We start from the raw sequence: 22,920 nt of genomic DNA, 5'->3' as shown, positions 1-22,920 counted from the left end.
AGGCGGGAAATTTGAATTGCATTGGGTGGTAGCAGTGAGAGGATAACGGCGCTAAACTTCATTATGGCGAATCACTGCTCTGCACTTCCGACAGGTTTCACATTTAGTGTAACGGACGGCTGTAATATTTATTTATTTCTTATTTATGATTTTATTTATTTATTTAATATTTTCTAGTTTGTGTTTATTTATTTATTTTATTTATTTTTCCCTGATCAACAAGCATAGCTAAGTCTCCTCAGGTTTGTAATTACGCCCATGTTGTTGCCCATATTTGTTTGCTTGTTTGTTTCTTTGCTTGTTTGTTCATTTATTTATTTATTTATTTATTTATTTATTTATTTATTTATTTATTTATTTATTTATTTATTTATTTATTTATTTATTTATTTATTTATTTATTTATTTATTTATTTAATGATAGCGTTCACCAACAAATAGCGCTAAGCCATCTCAGATCTGTATTTTCTCTCATCTTGCTGCCCATCTGTGTCTGTCTGTCTGTCTGTCTGTCTGTCTATTCTGTCACTCGCTTGCTGCCTCGTCTGTCCGTCCGTTCGTCCGCTCGCGCGCTCGTTATCCACATGATCGGAGTGATGGGCGTTTGTGGCATTCTTTTAAGTTACACCTTATCAACCCAAACTCTTAACGCGGGCAACGCGACTACGCTGTGAAGCTGCGCCAGACGTCGTGGTCCAGGCTGTAACCTGGACAGGCTGTAACAGGCTGTAACCGTATGCAGGCTGTAACCGTATGCAGGCTGTAACCGTATGCACAAGCTCCGTAGGCAGGAAAACACTGTAACTCTCCAAACCTTCGTCTTGTGCTAAGTACGTGTAGACGTCGTTTGTTTCCATTAGGCCATTTGTGGATTTTGCGACCGATGGTGAAAGCTTTAAATATATGTTATCCTAATTGTCTTCTTGACTACTAAGTCCCTGGCCGAAACTGACGAATACGCGAGGGGGTGATGTTTAACAATGCGCCGTGGCTTTCTAAATCATGCAATGGGATTCCTCATTGTTCAATTATTGATCACCGCGCATGGCAGGCCGTAACGGCATCGTTGAGCTAAGCTCACATTTAATGGACCAGTGCAGGCCGGACGAGTAACGCGCAATATTTAGAACCTGTCAGTCAGCCGGCAAACATCCACAAAGCCCAGTGATTGGTATACCCAAGAACTGGGGTAGGCGGTGAGCTATGCCAGGGACTAGGCTTTGAGCGCGTTGAACATTGAATGCACAAGTCATTAAATATTCTAGCGACGAAAGTTATCACCTCGCTTTCAAGCAAGACATCCGGCCTAGAACGTACGATAGCTCACTAGGCCTAATAAAGATCAACTTCTCTGATCCACTCCACGAAAGCCGTCAAATGCTATTCGCCCAGCCTAAACGGGCTGCGACAGCACAAGGAAATTTGATCCAAATTTTAATGAATACATCTCCAAATCCAACCAAGAGAAAACCTCTATTAGATCTCTTAGAACCCGCGCGCTGGTGGAAACTGGAAGTGACTAGAGACGCCCAAGTATCTTCGGTACCCACCTTAAAGAGCTTCAGCTTTTCCCACTGGGGGTAGAAGTAGTAGGAGAGGCCGTCAAAGGCTCCTTCCAGGGTGATGCCTCGGAGCAAAATCACTCCGAGGATGAAGAATGGTGTCACTGCCGTGAAGTAAGACACCTGCGTGATTGCACATTATTGGTTCAATTTCAAGAATCCCGGAAAATGGTAAGGAGTGCAGCATCGTGCAGCCTCAGCTGAGGCCTCAAGCAAAATGAATTGACTTTTGTGGAGTGGTTTGCTTTAAATAGAGGGAATTTCCGGGCCTTCTAAAGGTTCAGTCATCACGTTTGCGTGTACAGCCTCCCAAATTTTTAATAATATAGCGCGAGCGACGACCGACCGGCATGTCAGAGCCTTATCACGGCGTTCAGCACATAGAGTTTCATACTAATATATGCTAGAGGGAAATCTGGCGCTGCACTCGCGGGCCGACGTGGGCGCCGCCATTGCAGCTAGCGACGTTCCTCGCCTCCTTGGCTTGGTTAGCCACATGGCTTCTTTTTCGTCTTGAAGCCAAAATCAATAAAAAGGGGTAACATGCTTTTTTCGTTCATCTTGCATGAAGCTTCTAAATAATCCCTGACAAATACATCTTTCTGGAGCTTTAATTTTTTTAATAATAAAACAAATTCTATTAATCTTCTGCAGTAATATTGTTGCATTTTTGCAGCCAGAGCCAACTCTTCCGCCTATTCGTGAGCCATGCCAAGGAGAAGTGGAACGTGCCTGCTATAGAGTTTCTCACAATATACACTACTGAAAAATCTGGCGCTAGCGTCTATGCGGCTCACATCAAGGCCGTCTGTGTCGTCATGGACCGCCATTATACATTGCGTTCGCCCTAGTTTCATCATTGGCTTGGATTGAAACATTTTAGTGACCGCAAATTTAAACAAAGTACCACAAAAACGCCAAGAATAGTGTGCGATAATGTAAGTGGAAAATAAAAACAGCCTGCTTTAAAACTAAGGAAAAAAGTAATAAAGCGTATTTTTGTCGGAACAGTTGTGCCCGCTATTCCGCAGGCCAAGGTTGTAGTTGCGAACAAGGTTATTATTTGGGGAGGAAACTCATTACTGACTCTGATTTTATTAATTTTACCTATATTGCAAATAAGAAGTTGCTGGAAGAGTTTGGGAAGTTTTTTGAGCGTGCCTATGAAAACGTTGCCTTCGTGGTGAACCGGTGCACCGACCGCCAACTAGTTTAACAAGAAAAAGGAAAACGTGGCGTTAAACAGTCCTGCACGATCACAAGATAGGACGCATAAAAGCGCCCGTATCTATCGCATCCCCGTGCTCGTATCTTGTCTTCGTCGAAGTACGTTTTGTTTCTTCTTTTCGTCGACTACAAATGTCGCGGCGTCATATTATCCGCTCAGTCATGCGTCCTTCGACTGCGGCATGAGCAATGTCAGGTGCGATCACGCACTGCCTGCTGTTTCACCGAACACCGATACCACAGAACAGGGAGGATTTCGGCTTCCTTGTAGCTCGTAAACGAGTTAATCATAGTGAAGAAAGCAAACCCAAAAAACCGCTTAATAATCCAATTTTCATGCCAAACCCAAGCCAAAAAGGGAGGTCTTCCCATGACCCCCCCCCCCGACGACACGGCTTACAAGGCGCAGTTTCCTCTCTAGTATACTTACTAAGAAACTATGGTGCCTGTCAGGTACATGACGGAACGCTCGCTGAAGCGGGGCTCCCCTAGACAGTGGCGCCAAATTTCCCTCTAGTGTATATTAGTATGAAACTATGTATGGTTGTTCAGCAGTGAAATAGGCGACAGTGCGCGCACGTGCATAGGGCCATCTGTTGTATGAGTTGCGTCTGCTGTGCTGTTCCCTTGAGGATGGCGCACCCCCTGCTACTGCATCTGAATGACTTCGTGCCCCACGCTGCCGCCTTAGGCGGTAGCGAAACGGCTTTGCAGGATAAGAAAAACAGGGGTGTGTTGCCCTGAGAAGAACAGCGGAGCAGACGACGCTCCCACAACAGATAGTTCTAGGCGCGTGCGCGTACCCTCGCCTATTTCGCCGGTGAACACCGTGATAAGGGGTTAACACGCCGACCGGTCGTCGCTCCCGCTGTATTATTAAAAATTTGGGAGGCTGTACAGGCGGAGACTTAATATTCCGGACCATGCGAGCGCGCCCAAAAGCCACCGATGCGCACTCTGGAGGTCTGGCGCCTGTTGTTGAGACCGGCGCGGTGCGCAATCGCGTCCTTTTAAATGCAGAGCATTTCTTAGCCTCGCCTGTTCCTGCGTCGGACGGTGTCAACAGTTTCGCGTCCGCAGCAGGTGCGCCTCTCCTTCCCTCCTCTCTCTCAACAGCAGCTGGCGCGCGCATGCGTCGTAGTCAGCCCGATCGCTCCGTCGCGGTCTCGGCCTAACAGGTGCGTGATAGCAGCGCGGTGGGTCGTGGAAGGGCGCGCGCTGCTTGCGCATGCGCGCTCTCCCCCCCGTACTGCTCTCCCTCTACTGCGCGCGCTGCAAATATTGGCGGTGAGATGTTTGAGTGGCGCCCCCTGGATCTGACGTCAGCTTAGGGACCCGCTCCGCTGTCGTCTGCTACATTCGCCGCGCTGCTACACCCGCGCCGCGGTCGTCCCGTTCTGACTGGCAGCAGTGCCTTTGCTAGAAATCGCCCGCTTTTATGCTTTGGTGCTTTAAAAAGCGTGTTTTCAATCAGATTCTGACGACTCTGAATAATTTCAAGCTTTGTCCCGCACAATTTTACAACACACGAGGAGAGAGAGAACGACTTTCAGAGAACATCGCTCAGACGTAACTCGCCCCCGTCCTATCTAGCGTATTTGCGAGTTTCAGCGCTCAGAGCTCCTCGATAAGTAATCAAATGCGTAGGCTTCCCTTAACTATTTCTGAGATGCTCTTATCAAGACTCAAGAGTCTAATGCTACGCATCAAACAGCGGGTCGCACAGCAGGAAATAAAACGGGTGTTTTCTCTTTCTTTCGTTGTTGTTAGATGAACGTTTTTTTTTCTTCTGTGCCCAACGCATTCATTTTATGCACCGTCCTAAACGTCCTAGGAGGTTTGGGGATGTTTGCGAGGCTCACAAAGTTCGTGTGAATATTCAATGCAATAAGACCTGTGCTACGGCGCAGATAACGTTGTCCACAGTACTCGAAGGCGGCTTTTGTGCACCTAATTTCTATCCAACCATCGATATCGTAACGAACTCAATCTCAACCCGAAAAGTTCTGACATGATTACGGTGTTGAAAACTTGATATACTTGCTAACTAACGCAACAAATAGTATACATGCCAATTTTCAGTATAACACAATTCGAAACCAATGAATATGTCCCGACAGCTCTTTATTATTTTCCAACCCCTTCAGTCGCAAAGAACAAGTCCTGGCCTGCTCGGGATGACGTTCGGTGAATTGAAGAATGAATCTTACTCTCTCGTCTTGGACTGAGGAGCCTGCCCACTAATCAGCTCGATTTTACTGTTTTCTCCTCCTCCTGGTCCTCCCCCTCTTCAGTGCAGTTTTACTATAATGCCTGTCTGAACATTGGGATGATATGGTTGTGGCAAATGTACCGAAATATCCCTCCAAATATGAAAAAACATAGTCTTACTGTATGTTTGCCTTACAGGTAACTCGTTTTGCTCAATAAGCCTGCATACTGGTTAGAAGCCAGGTAGAAAACCAGCACGCGCCTATACACACAGCAGGTTATTTGGAAATCAACCTACATTATTTGTGCCCCATAATGCATGTCGGCACACTTCCATGCCGTGACAACGTAAAGTGACTTGATACAATAGTTTCGAGCGTTAGGCAAGGTTGCCAAATCTGTTTTACCTTACATGCGATTAGCTGGAATCGTAATGCCTTCTGCCAAAGCCGACAGCCCCGAAGGCCTGGAATTTGTTTTGGTCTTCCATTTTCGCTGTTGTCGGTTGTCAGCCTGCGGCTGTTACCTTTGTTCGAAAGACTGCTGAACACAGAGGCTGACGCCTAGCTCCGACTCTTCGCGCTCCGCACAGGACCAGTTTCACAGCAATGCATAGGCGACGCCGGCAATGTTTTTTTCCGGAGCGGTATCAAAAACTATACTTAAAATCACGCCTTGAGCTAGTTTACGCTATTTTAAGTCTTTTGCTACGAAAAAAAGTTGCGCATTCGCGAGATCTGCTGCGGACAAGCACAAAATCTCAACCGCGCGCAAAGAAACAGCATACAGAGCGAGCCCGAGTGAAGCAGACGACAAATGCGAGAATCCCTAAGCCGACGTCACGGAGGCGCGCTCCGCAGCGCCGCCCGTGGTCGCGCTCACCGCCAATAGCGGCTAGCGGTCGCTCATGTTTCAGTCACTGCGTTTTTCCTTCCTTCCTTGGTTGACGCTCGTGCCCACGTTTACTCGTGTCTGCTACTCCAGCATCACGGAAGAAGCGATGGAAGCAACACTGCCTTCAATCAGTACTGAGGCCCCAATGCTCTGCATTTACTCGTGTTCCCCTCGCGGGAAGGCGCGGGAATTTTTTACTAGTGGGCACGCTGATTTTCTCGCTTCCTGCATCGGTGGTGTGACGGTCACGGAAGCACCGCAGAGCGCCGCATTTGTAGCATTTCGTTCATCTCGATGGCGAATTTGCGGCCTAATGTGACGTTTGCGACGGCTTTAGCGCAAGTGCTCTTCGCTTCCTGATATATTCTTTCGGGGGATGTTTTGTGTTGCATTTCTGTGCGCCATCATTCATACACGATGAGACTAGCGGCTTGCGAGTGGAGTCACCGAATGAAGCACGCATATGAAGCACAATCACAGGGTGCCCCGCTATCGACAACGAAGTCGCAGCGATATGAATTACGAACCTTCATTCATCCTATTTATTTTGTATACTACTTAACCACTGAACGTATCTTTCAGCTCGCTTTCCGCGGCCGATAAAGTAAACGATTTGCAAGGATCATAAAAGAAATGCTCAATTTCTTGCTTTGTACTTCTCTAAAAATGTTTCAAAGACATACTCGTATAAATTGTGTGTCCGCTCTGCCAGTCGACATCCGTCAAAATGGCTTCTGGGGTTCCCATCAAAGAACGCCGAAAAATTATTCGCTACTTATTATAAAGCCTTCCTCAAAGGGGAAATTGCCGGCTTATTAACAGGTCGGGGGATGCTGCTTGCCGAGCAATTCACGCCTACACGAATGAATAAGGGGGGTTGCCGATGTCCAGCGGATCAGAAGGATAAGACCTGCGACAGAAGAGGAGGACAAGCTGTTGCTGCAGCGGTTGAAGACCTGTTTCTTAATGCAAAAAAAAAAATCGGCCGGCACTAAGCTACGAATAATCTTATGTCGAGAAGTAGCGAATAATCATTCGGCGTTCTTCGATTGGAACCCGAGGTGCCATTTTGACGAATCTCGACGGGCAGAGCGGACAGAAAATTTATATGAGTATATTTTTGGAACATTTTTGAAGAAGTAGAGAGCAACAAATTGAGATAATTTCTTTTAATGACCTTGCAAATCGTTTACTTTATCGGCAGCGGAAAGCTAGATGAAAAATAAGTTCACTAGTCAAGTAGTATACAAAATAAACAGGACGAATAAATGTTCGCGATTCATCTCCCTGGCACTTTGTTGTCGATGGCGGGGCACCCTGTGATTGTGCTTCATATGCGTGCTTCATTCAGCGACGCCGCTCGGAAGCACCTTGTCTCATCGTTTATAAACGATGGCGCACAAAAATACAACACCAAGCATTCCCCGGAAGCATTTATCAGGACGCGAAGAGCACTTGCGCCAAAGCCGCCGAAATCGTCACATTAGGCCGCACATTCGAAGGGAATGAAAGGAATTGCTACAGAGGAATGCTACAAAGGCGTCGCTCTGCGGTGCTTCGGTGACCATCGCACCACCGCTGTAGGAAGCGAAAAAATCAGCGTGCCTGCGAGTAAACAAGGACGCGCATGCGCGCCGCGCCGGTCTCGACAACAGACGCCAGGCCTCCAGAGTGCGCATTGGTCACGTTTGCCACGCGCTCGTGTGGTCCGGAATATTAAGTCCCCACCTCCTTTAAAGAATAGCACCGCGAAAAAGGGGGTTCGAGAGTAAGTGCGTGGAGTTGGAAAGAACAGTGCATGCGCAATTGGTAAAGGGTAGTGACACAGGCAACTTATATAGAATTATATAGAATTCAAACTTTTGAAACGATGTCGCACTATACTCGGTTACAACTCAAGAACGGCACCACCTCATGTAGTGTAGCACTCCGCCAAAGCGCCGGACCCGTGACGTCAGTGCGCGCTCGTTTTGAAAGGGGTTTCCTATGAACACGTGATATCGTCTGCCTTGTCTCACGCAGTTTGTCTGTCGTCACTGGAGTCGTTTATAAGCATATTAAGTCCAGAAAATCACGGGAATGGCTCACGCCATGTTCAAAATATTCCCAGTAACGCTCTACTTGCGCCGCGCGGAGAAACATCCGGCTACGGTGATAAGGCACAGCGGCAACTTCCGGTGCCGTTCTTAAGTTGTCACTGAGTATAAGGTCACTGCACCTTAACAGACACAGATGTTGCATGAAATTATTAAGCAAATAAGCACGGAGTGCGCAGGCGCGTGGATGTTGAAATGCCCTCTCCAGGCAGGATTCGAACCCGGTGCAATAAAAAACTCAGCTATGATGCAAACAAAACCTTATGCCAACTTCATTACAGTAACCACTTTCCAGTTTCTGGATGACTGGCTATGAGACTACCCTGCCGCTTTCGCCGAAAATACAGCGAAGAATCAAGCTCAAGTTTGAATTTAAATAAGCTCAAGTTTGAATTTAAATATTTCTAATTCGTGGATGATTTCAACTGTACGCCATTTCACGCTCCAGTGAGCTATAGGTTATAAACCATGTCTTTACCCCACTGCAGAAACTGCGACTTTTCGCCAGTACAGAACCGACAGCAACCAGAACGTCCTCATCGTGATTTGACAGCTGATAGTGGGATAGTGAATCAATAAAATTTAACTGTCAGCATGTCAGCAGAGAACATGATATTACGCTAACGTATGATGGCATTGGTTAACTAGTTATACTGTGTTTGCGCTATTACCCACTATTTTCGTAACTAGTTTATCAAGCACGTAAACAAAATGCAGCGTGAGAGACACGCAAGCGGCGCAAATTCAGAGTAATTAACTTCTCGACGTGCCTCGAACTCTGCAAAAAATCAGCCTTTTTATGCTTTTACCTAGTAGGTAGGTAGGTAGGTAGGTAGGTAGGTGATTCGGGTGAAAAGGGAAGGAAGTGCACTGGGGATATTATTCAGCCCATCTGGGGGCTAACCTGCATACAACCCAGTGCGGGGGGAGCGGGGGAGGGGATGAAAGATTAGAAGAGAAAGGGGGTGATAAAAGAGATGGGTAAGTGCTCCCATCTCCCATCATTATTTCAAATAAGCTGTTCAAACTTCACCGCTCCTCCAGTCCAATCATCCTATCAAAACCGCACTTCCCGTCTTCTCCTTTTCCAACTTTCCGCTCTCCACAACAATTTGCGCCATCTTTCCTCCATGATTTGCGCTGACAGTATCTCTGGCGCCATCTATAATCGCGTACTACAATTTCATTTGAGCGCCACTGTGAAGTTGCGAAAATTACCCCAGGGTGTCGCAGGAGTGCTACGAAGATTCAAAGCAAAGGAAGAGCGAGCGGCCCTCACCTTTCCTGAAGAGCGGACTCCTTTGAAAACGCAGAAGAACACGGCAACCCAGGAGACGGCAAGACCGACCGCAAGTCCGGTCTGGACTTTGCCGAGTTCGTGTACCCCGCTGCTGACGCCTAGCACGTAGTTCCTGGTGGGAGTAAACACCCATAGAACTCAGTCTGGCAGCTTCGATGTGCCATCCGGAGTTCCCCAAGGCTCCATTCTGGGCCCTCTACTGTTTAACGTATTTGTGAATTATATAGAGTTCGCTATAAAACACTCATCTCTCTTGCAGCCTGCAGACTAGATGAAACTTCATCGTGCACATGCAGATTGGGCCCACCTTCAAAGCGACGAACACGCGATTTCCATCTGGTGTAAAACTAATTACATAAACATAAATTCTTTGTATATCGTTGCTATTACATACAGTCAAAATAATTATTCAATTTCTTCTACCACCTCGACTCTAAGTTGATAAAAAGAGTTAGCCTGGTACGCGATTGGGTGTTGTGATGGATTCCAGTCTTCGGTTCACATCTCGAGTTAACTACCTGGCCCAATTCTTTCTTCGCTCTCTCGGTGCGCTCTCTGGTGCGACAAGAGACTTTTCAGGACGATCGTCCCTCTATAAAGCTGTTATTATTCCCAAGATGGAGTTCGCATCGGCAGTCTTGAATTGAGTGCGTCGTCATACTTGCGGTTGGGGAGGGTGCAAAAGTGCAAAAAACGTTTTCTCATATCTTTTCTCCAATCTTTTCTCGCCGCTACACCCCGCATGCTAAATGCGCTTGCAACAACGCCCTCAAGCGGCTTAATCTGGACGAATTAGAATTTTGACGTACGAATCGTGAATGATTTTTTTTTTCTGTTAAAATAGGTTCTAGCAGAATAAGAACAGTCAACGAAATGAAGTTACTCACTTTAATAATAGATCATAAGTTAACATTTTTACCTCATCTAAAATATCTAAAAGAAAAAATAGCTAAGATAACATACAACCTGTACAGGACGCTAAACGATGACAAGAGTTCAAAAAGAAAATTAGTGCGAGTAATGATTAAGAGAGGCATTGAAAGAATCCTTACTTACGCAGCACTTGTGTGGTACACTCGGAAGGTAACTATTTTAAGGAAACTTCAGGCGATCCAAAGGTTACCGTTACTAATGATAACGAAAGCTTTTAAAACAACATCAAACCTGTCCTTAAACATTATGGCAAAAATCCCGCCAGTGTATCCAACAATTGAAAAAGAAATTGAACAATATGGAGTACTAAAAGAGGGCAAAACATTTTCATGTGACGACAAGCTATACAGAAGTAATCAAGTCGTGAAAAAATACGATCTCTGGACAGATCACCCAGCAAATAAAAGCGGCATTATAATCACTCCCACGGAAGAAATAGTAGACTACCGAATATATACGGATGGTTCAAAGACGGAAAAAGAAGTAGGAGCAGCGATTGTAATATTTAACAATAACAACCAAATAGCAAGAACGGAAAAACTTAAGCTTCCAGAATACAGTTCCAACTACGAAGCTGAACTAATAGCCATTCAAAAGGCAATAGAATTCATAATAACAAACAAAGCAAACAATAGCCATCAACTATTTACCGATAGTTGGTCGGTACTACAAGCACTAAAAAACCCACTTAACACAAATCCAATAATTAACGAACAAAAACTAGTCCTTAGAGAGAAAGCAGCAGTAAGTATAAAACTCAGTTATGTAAAAGCACACAGCTCCTCAATAGGCAATAACTTTGCAGATGAATTGGCGAAAGAAGCCGCAAGAAACGGAGAACCAACTTATGCTCCAATAACAAAATCATTCATTTCGAAATATTTATATACCAAGTTAAACCAGGAGTGGAATAAGGTCTGGAATAAAGATGGCAAAACAAGTTATACTTATAGGTGGATTAAGAACGTAAATCTAATTCCGGACCACTTTCCTACAAACTTCTACTCTTCCCAAGCCCTGACAGGGCATGGTAGATTCCCGTTTTATTTTTCAAGATTCAGAATAACACAGGCATCTATATGCAAGTGTAGCAAGGATATAGAGAACTTTGATCATTATCTAACAGAATGCCCACTCTTAATAAATGAAAGGAAAGGACTCATTAAAAAACTAGGAGAGCACTTAGAGAACAGAAAAGCGGAAATAATTAAGAAAGAGGATACAATATTAATTTTAGAAGAGATGGTTTTAAAAATTAACGAATTCATTCTGCAAGCATAAGAATACACCAAACATAACAGAACACCAACACGACCAATCACGACAATATAAAGATGGGATATGATACGGAGATGGAGCAGAAACGCCATGTTGGTGAGGCTTCCTCCACCCACATCTCCAGTCATTCCCTTCTTACACCATAACAACACAAGGAAACCAAGCAGAACACCAACACATAATCACAAACCACCAGGCGGAACAGATCTATATACCCGGTCAAATCAGTTCTCGAACAAATCATGAAGAACAAGATCAACAAACCAAGATCAAAGAATCAAGAATCAAGTAAAGTTCAAGATCAAGAACAAGAACAAACAAGACAAGACGTCTACCAAGGATCCAAGTCGACAGTGAAGATCAATTTTTAGAACGAAGTGTTCTTGAGGTTTAGGGTTTGTTATTTTTTTTAATACTTGTAGAGTTTTCTGATTTTTCGTTTTAAACAAGGAAATTTTCCTTTCATGTTCAAAAAAAAAAAGCCCGGTGACCGTTTTCCCGTTCCCGGGCGGTGGTCGCTGATCTATCTTCTCTTCCCCATTACCCCTTCCTTTTTCTGCCCCAACCACCTTTGTACCACTACCTCAACCCATATTTCTGCCCCCTCCCCTTCCCTTTCTCTCCCTGCGATACATGTGTGGTGCAGGCTGGGAACCTCGTTCCCTCTCACAGTCACCTCACCTCACCCCGTGTTAGCCAGCTCTGTTCAGCTTCCAACGCCAGTGCTAGCACTCCGTCCCCACATATGCTTTGATGTAGTGGCTTCAAAGACGCTGTCTAAGTGCTCCGAGTGCAGCGACTGCGTAATGATGACTTCTGTGTCTTCTTGGACGTCTTTTCTGACAATTTTAAGCCTTTCAAGTGTAGTTCATTGTTTTGTCTGTCTTTTGTAAGCTATAACTATAACAGTATAAAAGACAGGCAAATAACAGTACAAAAGACAGACAAAAGACATCCCCCTCGCGAGGGGCACGATCAAATGCACAGTATTTCCGAGGGGGTGCGCCGGCAAGTCGTATCTCTCGATCGCGGGACCCGTGTCGCCATCTTTCGGAGGCGCGGGACAACTTGTGGCGCTTTCGAAACAAACCAGAAATGAGTGAAGGATATAAGGCGCGTTCATCGAAATATGTGTCGGTTTCGTGGCTCAGTCGGTAGTGCGCCGGGCACCCTGCGTTCCGCCCGCGGCGTCATGGGTTCGAAACCGGGCGCCGGAAACTGTTATTTCTTTTATAGTGTAGTGGCCTGGCTGCGGACTACGACAAGGCACGCCAACGCCGCGTGACATTGTGAGTTACTAAAATGCTATGTATTTAAAACAATGAAATGCACCTGAAAGGCTTAATATTGTCGAAAAGACGCCGACACGAAAATCATCATAGTGCAGCGTGTTTTATTGTTTGTTTTGTCTGTCTTTTGTACTTTTATAGTGCACCACACTAGAAGGCCTAGTGCTGTTGGTGGTCATGGACAAATAAATTAGCTCTCTTTCGCAGCATTATTTGGCATAATTATAAGAACATACTCTTGTCTTGGTCGTCTTTTCTGACAATATTAACCCTTTCAAGTGTATTGTCTTGTTTTTTCTGTCTTTTGCACTGTTATAGCATAGCGTATTTTATCGTTTCTTTTGTATGTCTTTTGTACTTTTATAATGCACCACACGAGAATAAGCCTAGTGCTGTTGGTGAGCATGGACAAATAAATTAGTACTCTTTCGACGCACAATCAGGCACAATTTGAAGAAAATACTATTGCGCTAGACGCTGCACGAGCCTATTCGATGTAGCGCTAGCGCCGTTGCAAATGACCTAATACAATCAAAACTCGATTTAACGAAGATGAAAGGGGTCGCGAATGATTTCGTTAAATGGAGAACTTCGGTAAATCGAGTGATTTCTTGGTCACTTAATTCGGTACATTCTATAATACGCTGTAGCGGCATCCAGCAAGCTTATGCTGCGTCGTATTTGCGAAGTGTATATGTTCCGAGCATAATATTCTTGCCCGCTCATATAAAGAAAAGATTACGAAAATTGTTACCTGAAAAATAAAGGCCCAGGGGCACTAAAAATTCATTTCCCAGCAAGGAAGTCGGTGATGTTTTTTTTTTTTTTTTTGCATGCGCTTTGTAAGAAACGGTCACACCGATTTTTTGTAAGTTTGTAGTGCGTCCTGTCCGTCTTCGGTATCCTCGTGCGTTCCGGTAAGCATCCGGAACAGATAAAGAGCATCCACCCCTTAACTCGGTGTTCGCCTTCTTTTTAACATTCATTCCAAATTGGAAACAGCACCAGTGCCATCTATGACGTGCGAACGAAACTTTGTTTTTAACCGCTGGCGCTATCTGGTGAACTCAACTCAAAACTACTACTCCAGTTTTGCGGCGCGCAGTTTCGTAAAAGCGGTACAAGGAACCTACAGGTTTGTTGTCTTTGGCACGCCATGAATCAATTTTGAGGCGCGGTATTCAAAATAGACCAAAACTGAACACTTTTTGAGCCGCATTTTTTTAGAAAATGTTCGTTAAATCGGGACAGGTCATGGTATTGGTTTCCTTATTTCGAGCTAATAAAAGCATTTGGCTCCATGGGCGTATGAGTGTGGGTTGGGAGATCGTTAAATCTGAACTTTTGTTAAATCGGGCTTCGTGAAATTGACTTTTGGCTGAACACTCAACGGAAGGAAGTTGGGCCGTTGGTAAAACGCATCTAATTCCACATCAAACTTTCAAGCAGGATTGAATGAAGTGCCGAAGCGTTAAGCCAAGCACAATACGTGAATACATGGTTAATAACATCTCTGTTGACGCCACCGTTGGAATCGCGTTTAAACAAAGCAGACGACGCACGCTAGGTTTTTTTTGTTTTTGTTTTTTGTCTTCGGCGTGCGGGCGCAGTGGCCCAAGCCGCGCCGTATGATATTTCTAGGGACCATACGCGCCGTGTCCGTGGCGCATCGGCCATGTCTGTGGCCGTTTCCAGTGTTACCAAGCGAAGAAATTCTTCGCCGCTCTTACGGGCGTCGGCGACGATGTCAGCATATGACCGCTGTCACCTCCAAGTACGTCAGGCGCAAGTGAATTCTATTGTCGCCTCATTTAGACCTGATACTGGCACAGTGAGAGGTTGGTTTCGTTTTGCAGCGCGGACAACGAATGCAGTTTTGTTTCGAGTATATACGTCATAGAAAAATATGATTCGGGGATGTGATTACCTAATACCTGACAATAACGTGCATTTTATAAGACTAGAGGCAACGCCAACATGTTAAGTATATTCCAGAGCTGTGGGTCGTTAAATATGCGCCCCGCCTGATAGCAAGGACCAAGGAGAGTTAATGAAGCCACAGAAAAATAAATGGTCTGCCAAGTCCGGAAGCAGTATAATAGCTCGTACGGGAATGAAAAAAACCTAACGCAGCTTCGGAAATGCTAGAGACGTTCGTCTTAACTTAATTAAGGTTGGACTCACTAGACTAACTAGATGCGAAATGCACTTTTATTTTCCAAGACGGGGGAAGGTGGGCGCTTAACTATCGTTGTATACAAATGTGGAGCGAAATCAAGGAATGGCTGTTTCAGCCATCACGCGCAAACTGCGCGTTCACTTTTATTTTGTTTTCGAATTTAAGGAACAGCTGATCACTCGGCGCAAACATTTTTTTGAAGTTTACAGTAAATAATTTCCCAATTAGCGATAAAAGGTGTCGTTGGAAGGGTGTGGTATCTCATAAGGCCCTCTGATATCACTGTTGTGCTAGATTCTGCAGGCTTGCTTTGTCATATGACGATGTTTCGAAGAACCGTTTAGTAGCGGACGCGGATATAAGCGGAGGATGTATGTAGCAGATGATGAATGTTTGCGACGGCTCACCTCGCGACAAGACGAGCAAGCTGTAAAATCTTTGTTGTGTGCTGACTCCCGCATATACTTTTCCATTATCCATTGTGCTTATTGCGTAGAATGTTCATGAAACTTTTGCCAAATTGGCTTGTTCAGGGTAGTGATCAATATCTGAGATGAAGTGTAACTCGCGTGCTGTCAGGTATGAATGATCCGCTAGATTATGTAAGCACACGAAACCGATTTGCCTCGTAGTGTATGGCCGTAGCATGAGCATCTGAACGAACGCTGCTATTAGAAATACTGTTACTAAATTTCAGGGCAGTGGTATTACAATCAGCTACATGCATATGCCGATTTCACGACGCCGGCCTGTGACACGCACCTGGCGCTTATGCGGACCAAAGGTACCACATTAAGATCGCGTCAGAAGCATTTAAACTCTCATAAATACACCACATTTGCGAACGGAGTGGCTTCTCCCCATAAATATGTATTTCCAACGCATACAAACGTAAAATACCAGTCGTGCACGTGCCGCGAAAGCAACGGCGACAGTGGTAGGCGGGCCGGAGACTCCCGCGACTGCTTTTGAAACGGGCCGCTAGGGGGCGTATAGACCCATACATAGCGTGCCTGCGTCTTTAAGATACGTTGCATACGTCTAAGAAGGGTCTTTGTGAAGCTAGACACTCACGCACATGAAATTATTACGAATTGTCATTAAGTTTGTATTGCATGTACTTGGTTGATTTATTGATGCATACGTTGTACGTTGGAACCAGTGTTTCCCCCGCCACAAGATCTGTATTGCGCAGGGTTGCGCTTTTTGAGATGACCACGTTACCATTCACAAAATTAGAGCGCTTTCTTTACTGTGAAGATAGAGGACCAGAGAATCTGTCTTGGTGGAAAACTACACTGCGTTATCTATGGTGACTGCCTATAATGACCCAATAAACACACATACACATAGGCGCCTCAGAAGTAAGTATATAAACCATTTTCGTATAATTTGTTTCGGGGTAGTTTATATAAAACGAGAGTTAAAGCCGTTTTCTGTAACGATGCGCCTTCCCTGTGCGGCTTGCACTGGTAGCAGATTGGAATCCCGCAGCGTTTATACCTTCATTGTAAATAACTAATTATAGTAAATTAGTCGTACGTCTTAGCGTCCAATTTCCTAATCATTTTTTTTTCTTATATACCTAGTTTAGGTTGAAAGCTACAAACCATTTAACACTTGCTTTGCAGCGAACACGTGAGATTCTTGGTCGCCGCGACCCGATAAACGCACGCAATTTTTGTCATTACCTGGCGGCGCAACACAGCCTCGCTATAATATGCGGCTGAAGGACCATTGGGTACACACACGAAATAGCGGCTGAACTCACTCGTAGAACTCCTCGGGCGAGCTCACGACGAAGTCACTGCAGTTGGAGAAGCTGCCGTTGTAGGCGTCCCAAGGCACCAACACCGACCCATTCTTGCCTTCCAACACCACACTGGTGTTCACGTCCGTGCCGTTCCTTCCCGAGTACAAGCTGTACAGCGTCTTGTTCACGCTCTTGCACGCCCTCTGCGTTCACGTGGAGCCGAGCACAGAAAACATCACCCATGATTGGCCCATTCGCGTCCATTCGCTGTTTCTTATTTTTTTTTTTCGCAATCGCACTTTTCATCATACACTATAAGAACTCCTGTAGTCCGTCTTCGCCACAATGCTCCATAATGACCAGTCGAAGAGGCCTACAGTGCCAATTCGGCCAATGACGTGGCTAAGCATTAAATGTGACTGGAAAGGGACAGTGCGCAGATACATTGGGCAGTGCAAAACTCCTTGCACGCCATATGTGTTGTCCCTGCACGCTTGCAGCTTTAAGCCAAATCGAATGTTGGGCTTCGTCATTGGTCAAATCTGTACACTTTGTCCCTTCAAGTAATTAATCCGGAGCGCTTGGGTGAAGACGACTTCGAGGACTTCTTACATTGCACCCCCATTTTTGTGAACGTAAGGTAAAGGACTCTTTCCGGCAAGTTTCCACCTTTCTAAATTAGCTTGAATTAAACCACAATGGCATATTTTCTCCAGAACGTTTTCCTTTCATTTAAGCCGCCTGATCGCTTCTCCTTGCCTCCTCATAACTTTCCTTCGAGTAAGATCTTCGTTTCCCAGGTTATGCAGCCACCGTTCACCTCGCATACCACACGCTCTGACTTGCGTCATTTCGCTTGCCGGGATTTACGCTCCACAAGCCGCTCGCAACAGTCAAAATCTTGGAACACAAATCTGGTCATATTTGTACGTTTGTTGTGACTTTTTAGCTTTCCCAAAGCATCAAAACACGTGACGTGAAGGTCCCTGTGAAAAACGATACTAGGTAGCGTGGACGACTTAAAGGGACACTGAAGTGAATTTGTCAAGCTCCCGTTTTTGCTTGCACTGCGTAGACTGGCTCAGATTAGCACACTTTTCATCGTTTATCCGGTTGACAAATCGGTAATTATTTTAGAAAGCGCGAAAGAAGAAAAACTATCATGCGCGGTTTGCGGCGGCCGCACCAACTAAGGCTGTGACGTTGGGAGGAGGGGCGCCGTGATTGGACGATGCCCAAGGTTAGCAATCACACAAGTTTCGGTTTCGGTTCTGTAAAACATAACCAATGGCTTTGTTGGATGGGCATTCTCAGTATCTCAGTAATCATCGTACCGCGCTTTTGCCATGTTGTCGGCTGTAAAATGCACTATATAAGCCTCCCAGGACGGCTTGTAGTCGTAGCATTCACTAGCCGAGACCTACGCAGTGCATGAACGCCCTCCGCGTACCCGCAGGCGCCCAAATGTCATGCGCTTTTCCCCCATATTTGGAGCTTGCCTCCCTCATGCCTGTATCGTAAAAAGCGTGTTCGCACCAGGCCAAGGGTCTGTTCATTCTGGCCTGTGCCCACTGCCTGCAAGCAGTCGGTGCTTATGGCAACAGCACGCCAACGAGAACTCGCTAGCGCGCCAGTGCCAGCCTGCGCGCGTTTTGTGAACTAGTTCGTGTAGCCATGAACGTTGCGGCCCAAAAAAAGGTGAACTCAATATAGAAAACATCGGGGGAAAACAAAAAAGTTAACTTACAAAAAAAAAAAGCACGTACCCGCGGGGATTCGAACTCGTGACTCGCAAAACATTTGCGGTGACATACCCAGCGCCCCAGACCGCTGAGCCACGGAGCAGGACGCGAGTGAGTCTCTATATAGGGCATATATTGTACAACCGGTTTACACTTTCATTTAGTTTTGGCATTTCAAGCAGCTTAGGTGACTATTTGTTGTACTGCGATCGTGCAGTCACGGCCGCTCGATGGAAACTAGGTCCGGCCTGCTCATTCACGCGCCGGCAATGGGCGGCGGCGTGAGAGCGGAGTTGTCAGTTGCCGCCGCTACTTTCGGCGGGGGCGCCACGCATCGGTGACAGCTCCCGCGGCGGTCGCTTCGGGGCGCCTACGGAATACCGACGGTCATCGTTCCTTCAAACGTCGTTCACTCGCGTTGTAACATGCGTATCTGGAAAATAATAACACCACAATTTACGGCAAAGACATGCCTTCAACATCTAAGAATTTCATCTGTTTGACGGCGGTAAGTAATTCTTGCTCGCGGTTTAAAAGGACGAAAGCGATGCGACCGCTCCCGCGACCCAGTTCCCGCGATGTTCGGGAATATGACTGTAGATGTTACAATGCCAATTCGGTTTGAACACTGCAGCCCGTTTGTGCTGGAAAATAAAATTCTGTTAAGCTGCCATTCACCATATGCTAATTGAAGGACAATGTTAAAACGGCCGTGTTTTAACATGGCCAAGCACAGGCTCAGCAGCACCAGGGCTGTCTCATGTTTGAATTCAGGCACGGTAATTTTGCCCCGAACTACGTGTCCCCAAATGCGGAGAAATAGTTGGCCACATCACTGAGTAAACCAGTTATTTACTCGTTAAACAGGGACGTAAAATGCTGAGATGCGCTGCGAACCTGATTGTTTTGCTAGAGAAACACCTGCGTGCTATCGGTAATGTGTTTGTGGTTTGCTTTCTTCTTTCCGTATTTCGTTTGAATCGTGGTTTGATTTCGCATGTGCGATCGAGTGTGCCGTATGTGTGAAATTTGTTGTGTGAAGTCTGAAAGGCCGCTTGGGTGTGTATTCAAAGATGTAATAAAAACTGCGTGCGAGTGAGAACTTGTGTATTTCTGCGTGATTCTATGTCGTCTAGCATTTGCACTGCTTGTCGTGTTTCATTTTGAACAGCAACGAATTAGCTCAGCTTCCAGTGTTAGTAATCCGTACATGTTAACTTCAGGAGAGTGGAACCGGAATAACCCGGGCAAGCAACACGGTTGGAACACGGCCCCTCGATGGGGTCCATCGAGCAGCCGTGGTCGGAAGGATTAATGCGGCTTGCACCATCGCGCGTGGGCGACGGGCGAGGTCATGAAAGCGAAGCTTACAGTTGCCGCTTGTACTCGCAGTGGGGCGCCACGTATCAGCGCAGACTACGGTTTGGGCGCGAAAAGCAGCAGTGGCGGGAGTGTTGAAGCTCGCGTGAGCGCTTTGAGCTTTTCGTTTCGCATACTTCCGCGCATTGCGCGCTTAATATAACGTACTAGTGTGCTTCAGGCTATGAAATGCCTAAGTACTGCTGCGTGCCGCGCTGCAAGTCGAATTCCTCGAAAACCTCGGGCGTCTGCTACCACGAGTTTCCGGCCAAAGAGCAACTCCGTGACCCCTGGCTGCACAACATCTCCCGTCAAGGTATCGACAAGGGCAGCCAATGGAAACCAAGCTCCCGATCAGTCGTTTGCTCGCTGCACTTCAAAGAGGATGACTACAAGGTGGGATTGAAGCGCAAGTTCTTGCTACCAACAGCTGTGCCGACAAGATTCCCGTCGTACCCAACGTACATGCAGCCGGGAAGCCCGAAAAGAAGGAGGGCGCTTCTTCGGCCGCCGCTCGAGGCGTGTGCGCCGTCATCTCAAGCAAGCAATGAAGAGCAAGTGAGCACAATGGTTGCATAAAATTAAACGATTGAACGTTCAATTCTGGACCTAACTGGGAATGAAGAAAGAGATCAACCGCACTCACCGGCAGAGGAAGACACAATCCTGTACGCTCTCACGGACATGCTATCATGCGGCCAACGTAATTTTGAGACTCGAGAATGCCAGACTTGGTTCGATCTGGCAGGCTTTTTCGATAACACCAAGAGAAATGCCCGCCGCTTTAAAATGAAAGAAAACAGACTAAACGAAAAACTACAAAAACTGAAAAAACGCTGCGACGAATTTCGCGAACAAGTGAAGAAGTTCGAGGAGGACCGCGCTGTACAGGCAGTTCGACACAGCAGACAAATTTGTAAGCTCCTTTCAGTCACCGTATTCCCACACCTCGCAGACTGTCCGCTGATGTGGTGCGCCATAAACAGGGACCCGTTCCACTGTCATGAGCTGTGCGAAATGGTCTTGAAAAAGCTATTGAGGCTGCTTCTTGCCACCTGGGCTGGCGACGTTAATAGCTCTGTGGAGAATTCACTGAAGCTTTCGCGAAAACATTTCTCGCCAAAGGTTTTCCGCTTGTAAAGCTGATGGCCGGTGAGCCATAGGCGAAGAGGACTTACATATTTTCTGACAAACCCAATAAATCCCCCTTTAAATGGTGTATTAAATTTATCCTTGATGTCCCAGCGATTTAATTTCAATTACCTTTCAACTGTATATTACTTTTTGCAACTAGTGTAAATCAAAGAACGACTGCCACAGTTTTACCCCATTCCAACTGCATCCTTTCCGAGTTTTGGTTCCCATGTAAATAGTGCTCTTGTTGCAATTAATCAGTCCATAGTTTCGTTCACCGTGTCCACTTTATTCGTGTGTCCTCCATAATTTTGTGTACCCTGTAACCTAACGCGCAGTCTAACAATATTTCCAAAAGAAATGGGCCAATGGACCCTGAAAGGTATTAAGATTATTCCAGTTTCCTTTGAAAACGCAGTTAAATCAAGGTGTGAAAATATCCAGTCACATTTGTCAAACGCGCATTGAGAAATGGGCGTGTACGGCGCAGCATAAAACGTTTACGTAATTTTTACGTACGCGCAAGTTATAACGTCTTTTGTTATAAATAAATGCGGTTGCTCAGACTAGCTTGCCACGCCAAATATTATTCCTGAAAGCCTTGGGAAAGTCTATAGAAAGAAATCCGCCTATTGCGCTCGACTTTGTCAATGCGCCACATGATAATGTCGCATGCGGTGCGCTAAAAGGAAAACAAATTTAGCGCTGTGCCTACTTCTGAAATAATAGTTAGTACGTGACGCCTATATTGTGAGTTTCCCCGTCACGTATCACCGCATCTTATTATAAATTATATAGATGCTGACTTCTGCCGTCGGTGCAGTCATGAACAACTTACACCGCATTGAAACCGTGACCGCGGCCGGCAGCCGCCGCTCTTCTTTCACCGATGATTAGCGCCACGACTGACGCTGCGGCGGAAAGTGAAACTAACGCCGTCACCGGCGGAGAGGCGCGTTCGGCAGGCCGGACCTAGTTTCCATCGAGCGGCCGTGGTGCAGTAAGCGTCGCCCGAGTTTCCACAGTAGCTCACGTCTAGCAATTGCATTTCGTAGACGGAAAAGCGTTCGCAGATGCGTAGTCGTGCTGCTGACCGCTGTGCTTGTTCGCCCAGCGCAAAAAAGTGCTTCCCGCGCCCTAGTTTTACGCTGTACGGTAAAAATATCAGTTGATTTTATTTGCTTAGTACCTATATTGACTTCGCTGACTCTTCTCCCGCCTTCAAGAGGCCTTACATTTTCCTACTGGCGTACCAGTCAGCGAAGCGTCGCATGTGCAGCGCTTGTGTGAAGCGACCTTGACTTGGAGCTAGATACAGTGTACAAACAAACCAAGTAAAGAAAGGCACATTCTTCCATTCACAAACGTGTCCTGGCTTCGTTTCAACTAAGCGAACGAATTGCGACCAAGCAATTTTTTTTTAACCTCCTTGATTGCGACGACCCGCCGGCGGCCGGCGGACGAAACGCTGGGCCGACTGACTCTGTCGGCCGGGGAGCCGTGCAGTAGCGCAGCCGTGGCGCAGCCAATTGCCAGCTCATCCCCTCCTGACGTCACACGAAAACGCCACAGAAAATGGGCGAGCGTAAAGAGAGGAGGACAGCATTTTCGAATTAGTTTTTATACTAAATAAAATCGCGTAAACGCGCCTAGAGTGGTCGAAATGGGGACTCCGGACTACAATTTGCGCTAGTAATCCCGCAATGTTTACATATCACTTCAGTGTCCCTTTAAGTGGTTAGAACCGGCTGGGGTGGCTCAGTGGCTAAGGCGTTGTGCTGCTGAGCTCAAGGACGGGGGTTCGATTCACGGCCACCGCGATCACTTTTTTTTATGGAGACAGAAAGCGATAACGCCTCTGTATCAACGTCTTGGCGCGCGTTAAAAATCCCCAGATAGACAAAACTAATCCGGCGCCCTCCACAACCAACCAATCAGTTGAATGCTCAAAACGTTTTAGCCC

General features: G+C 46.2%; 1 protein-coding gene across 1 annotated transcript in view; it reads right to left on the bottom strand.

The window, feature by feature from the left end:
* Positions 1-22,920, bottom strand: part of LOC144157949 (sodium- and chloride-dependent glycine transporter 1-like) — a 51,747-nt gene that overhangs the window by 21,646 nt on the left and 7,181 nt on the right. The window contains exons 4-6 of the mRNA XM_077688659.1: positions 16,741-16,925; positions 9,270-9,402; positions 1,551-1,685 (exon numbers count right to left, since the gene is read on the bottom strand). Coding sequence (XP_077544785.1) covers positions 1,551-1,685; positions 9,270-9,402; positions 16,741-16,925 — 453 coding nt within the window. The remainder of the gene's footprint in view (positions 1-1,550; positions 1,686-9,269; positions 9,403-16,740; positions 16,926-22,920) is intronic.

Source organism: Haemaphysalis longicornis, unplaced genomic scaffold (assembly GCF_048455015.1).
Source record: "Haemaphysalis longicornis isolate Haplotype H1 unplaced genomic scaffold, Haemaphysalis longicornis Haplotype H1 scaffold_10, whole genome shotgun sequence".
Lineage (NCBI taxonomy): Eukaryota > Metazoa > Arthropoda > Arachnida > Ixodida > Ixodidae > Haemaphysalis > Haemaphysalis longicornis.
This window is presented reverse-complemented; position numbering and strand designations above follow the sequence as displayed.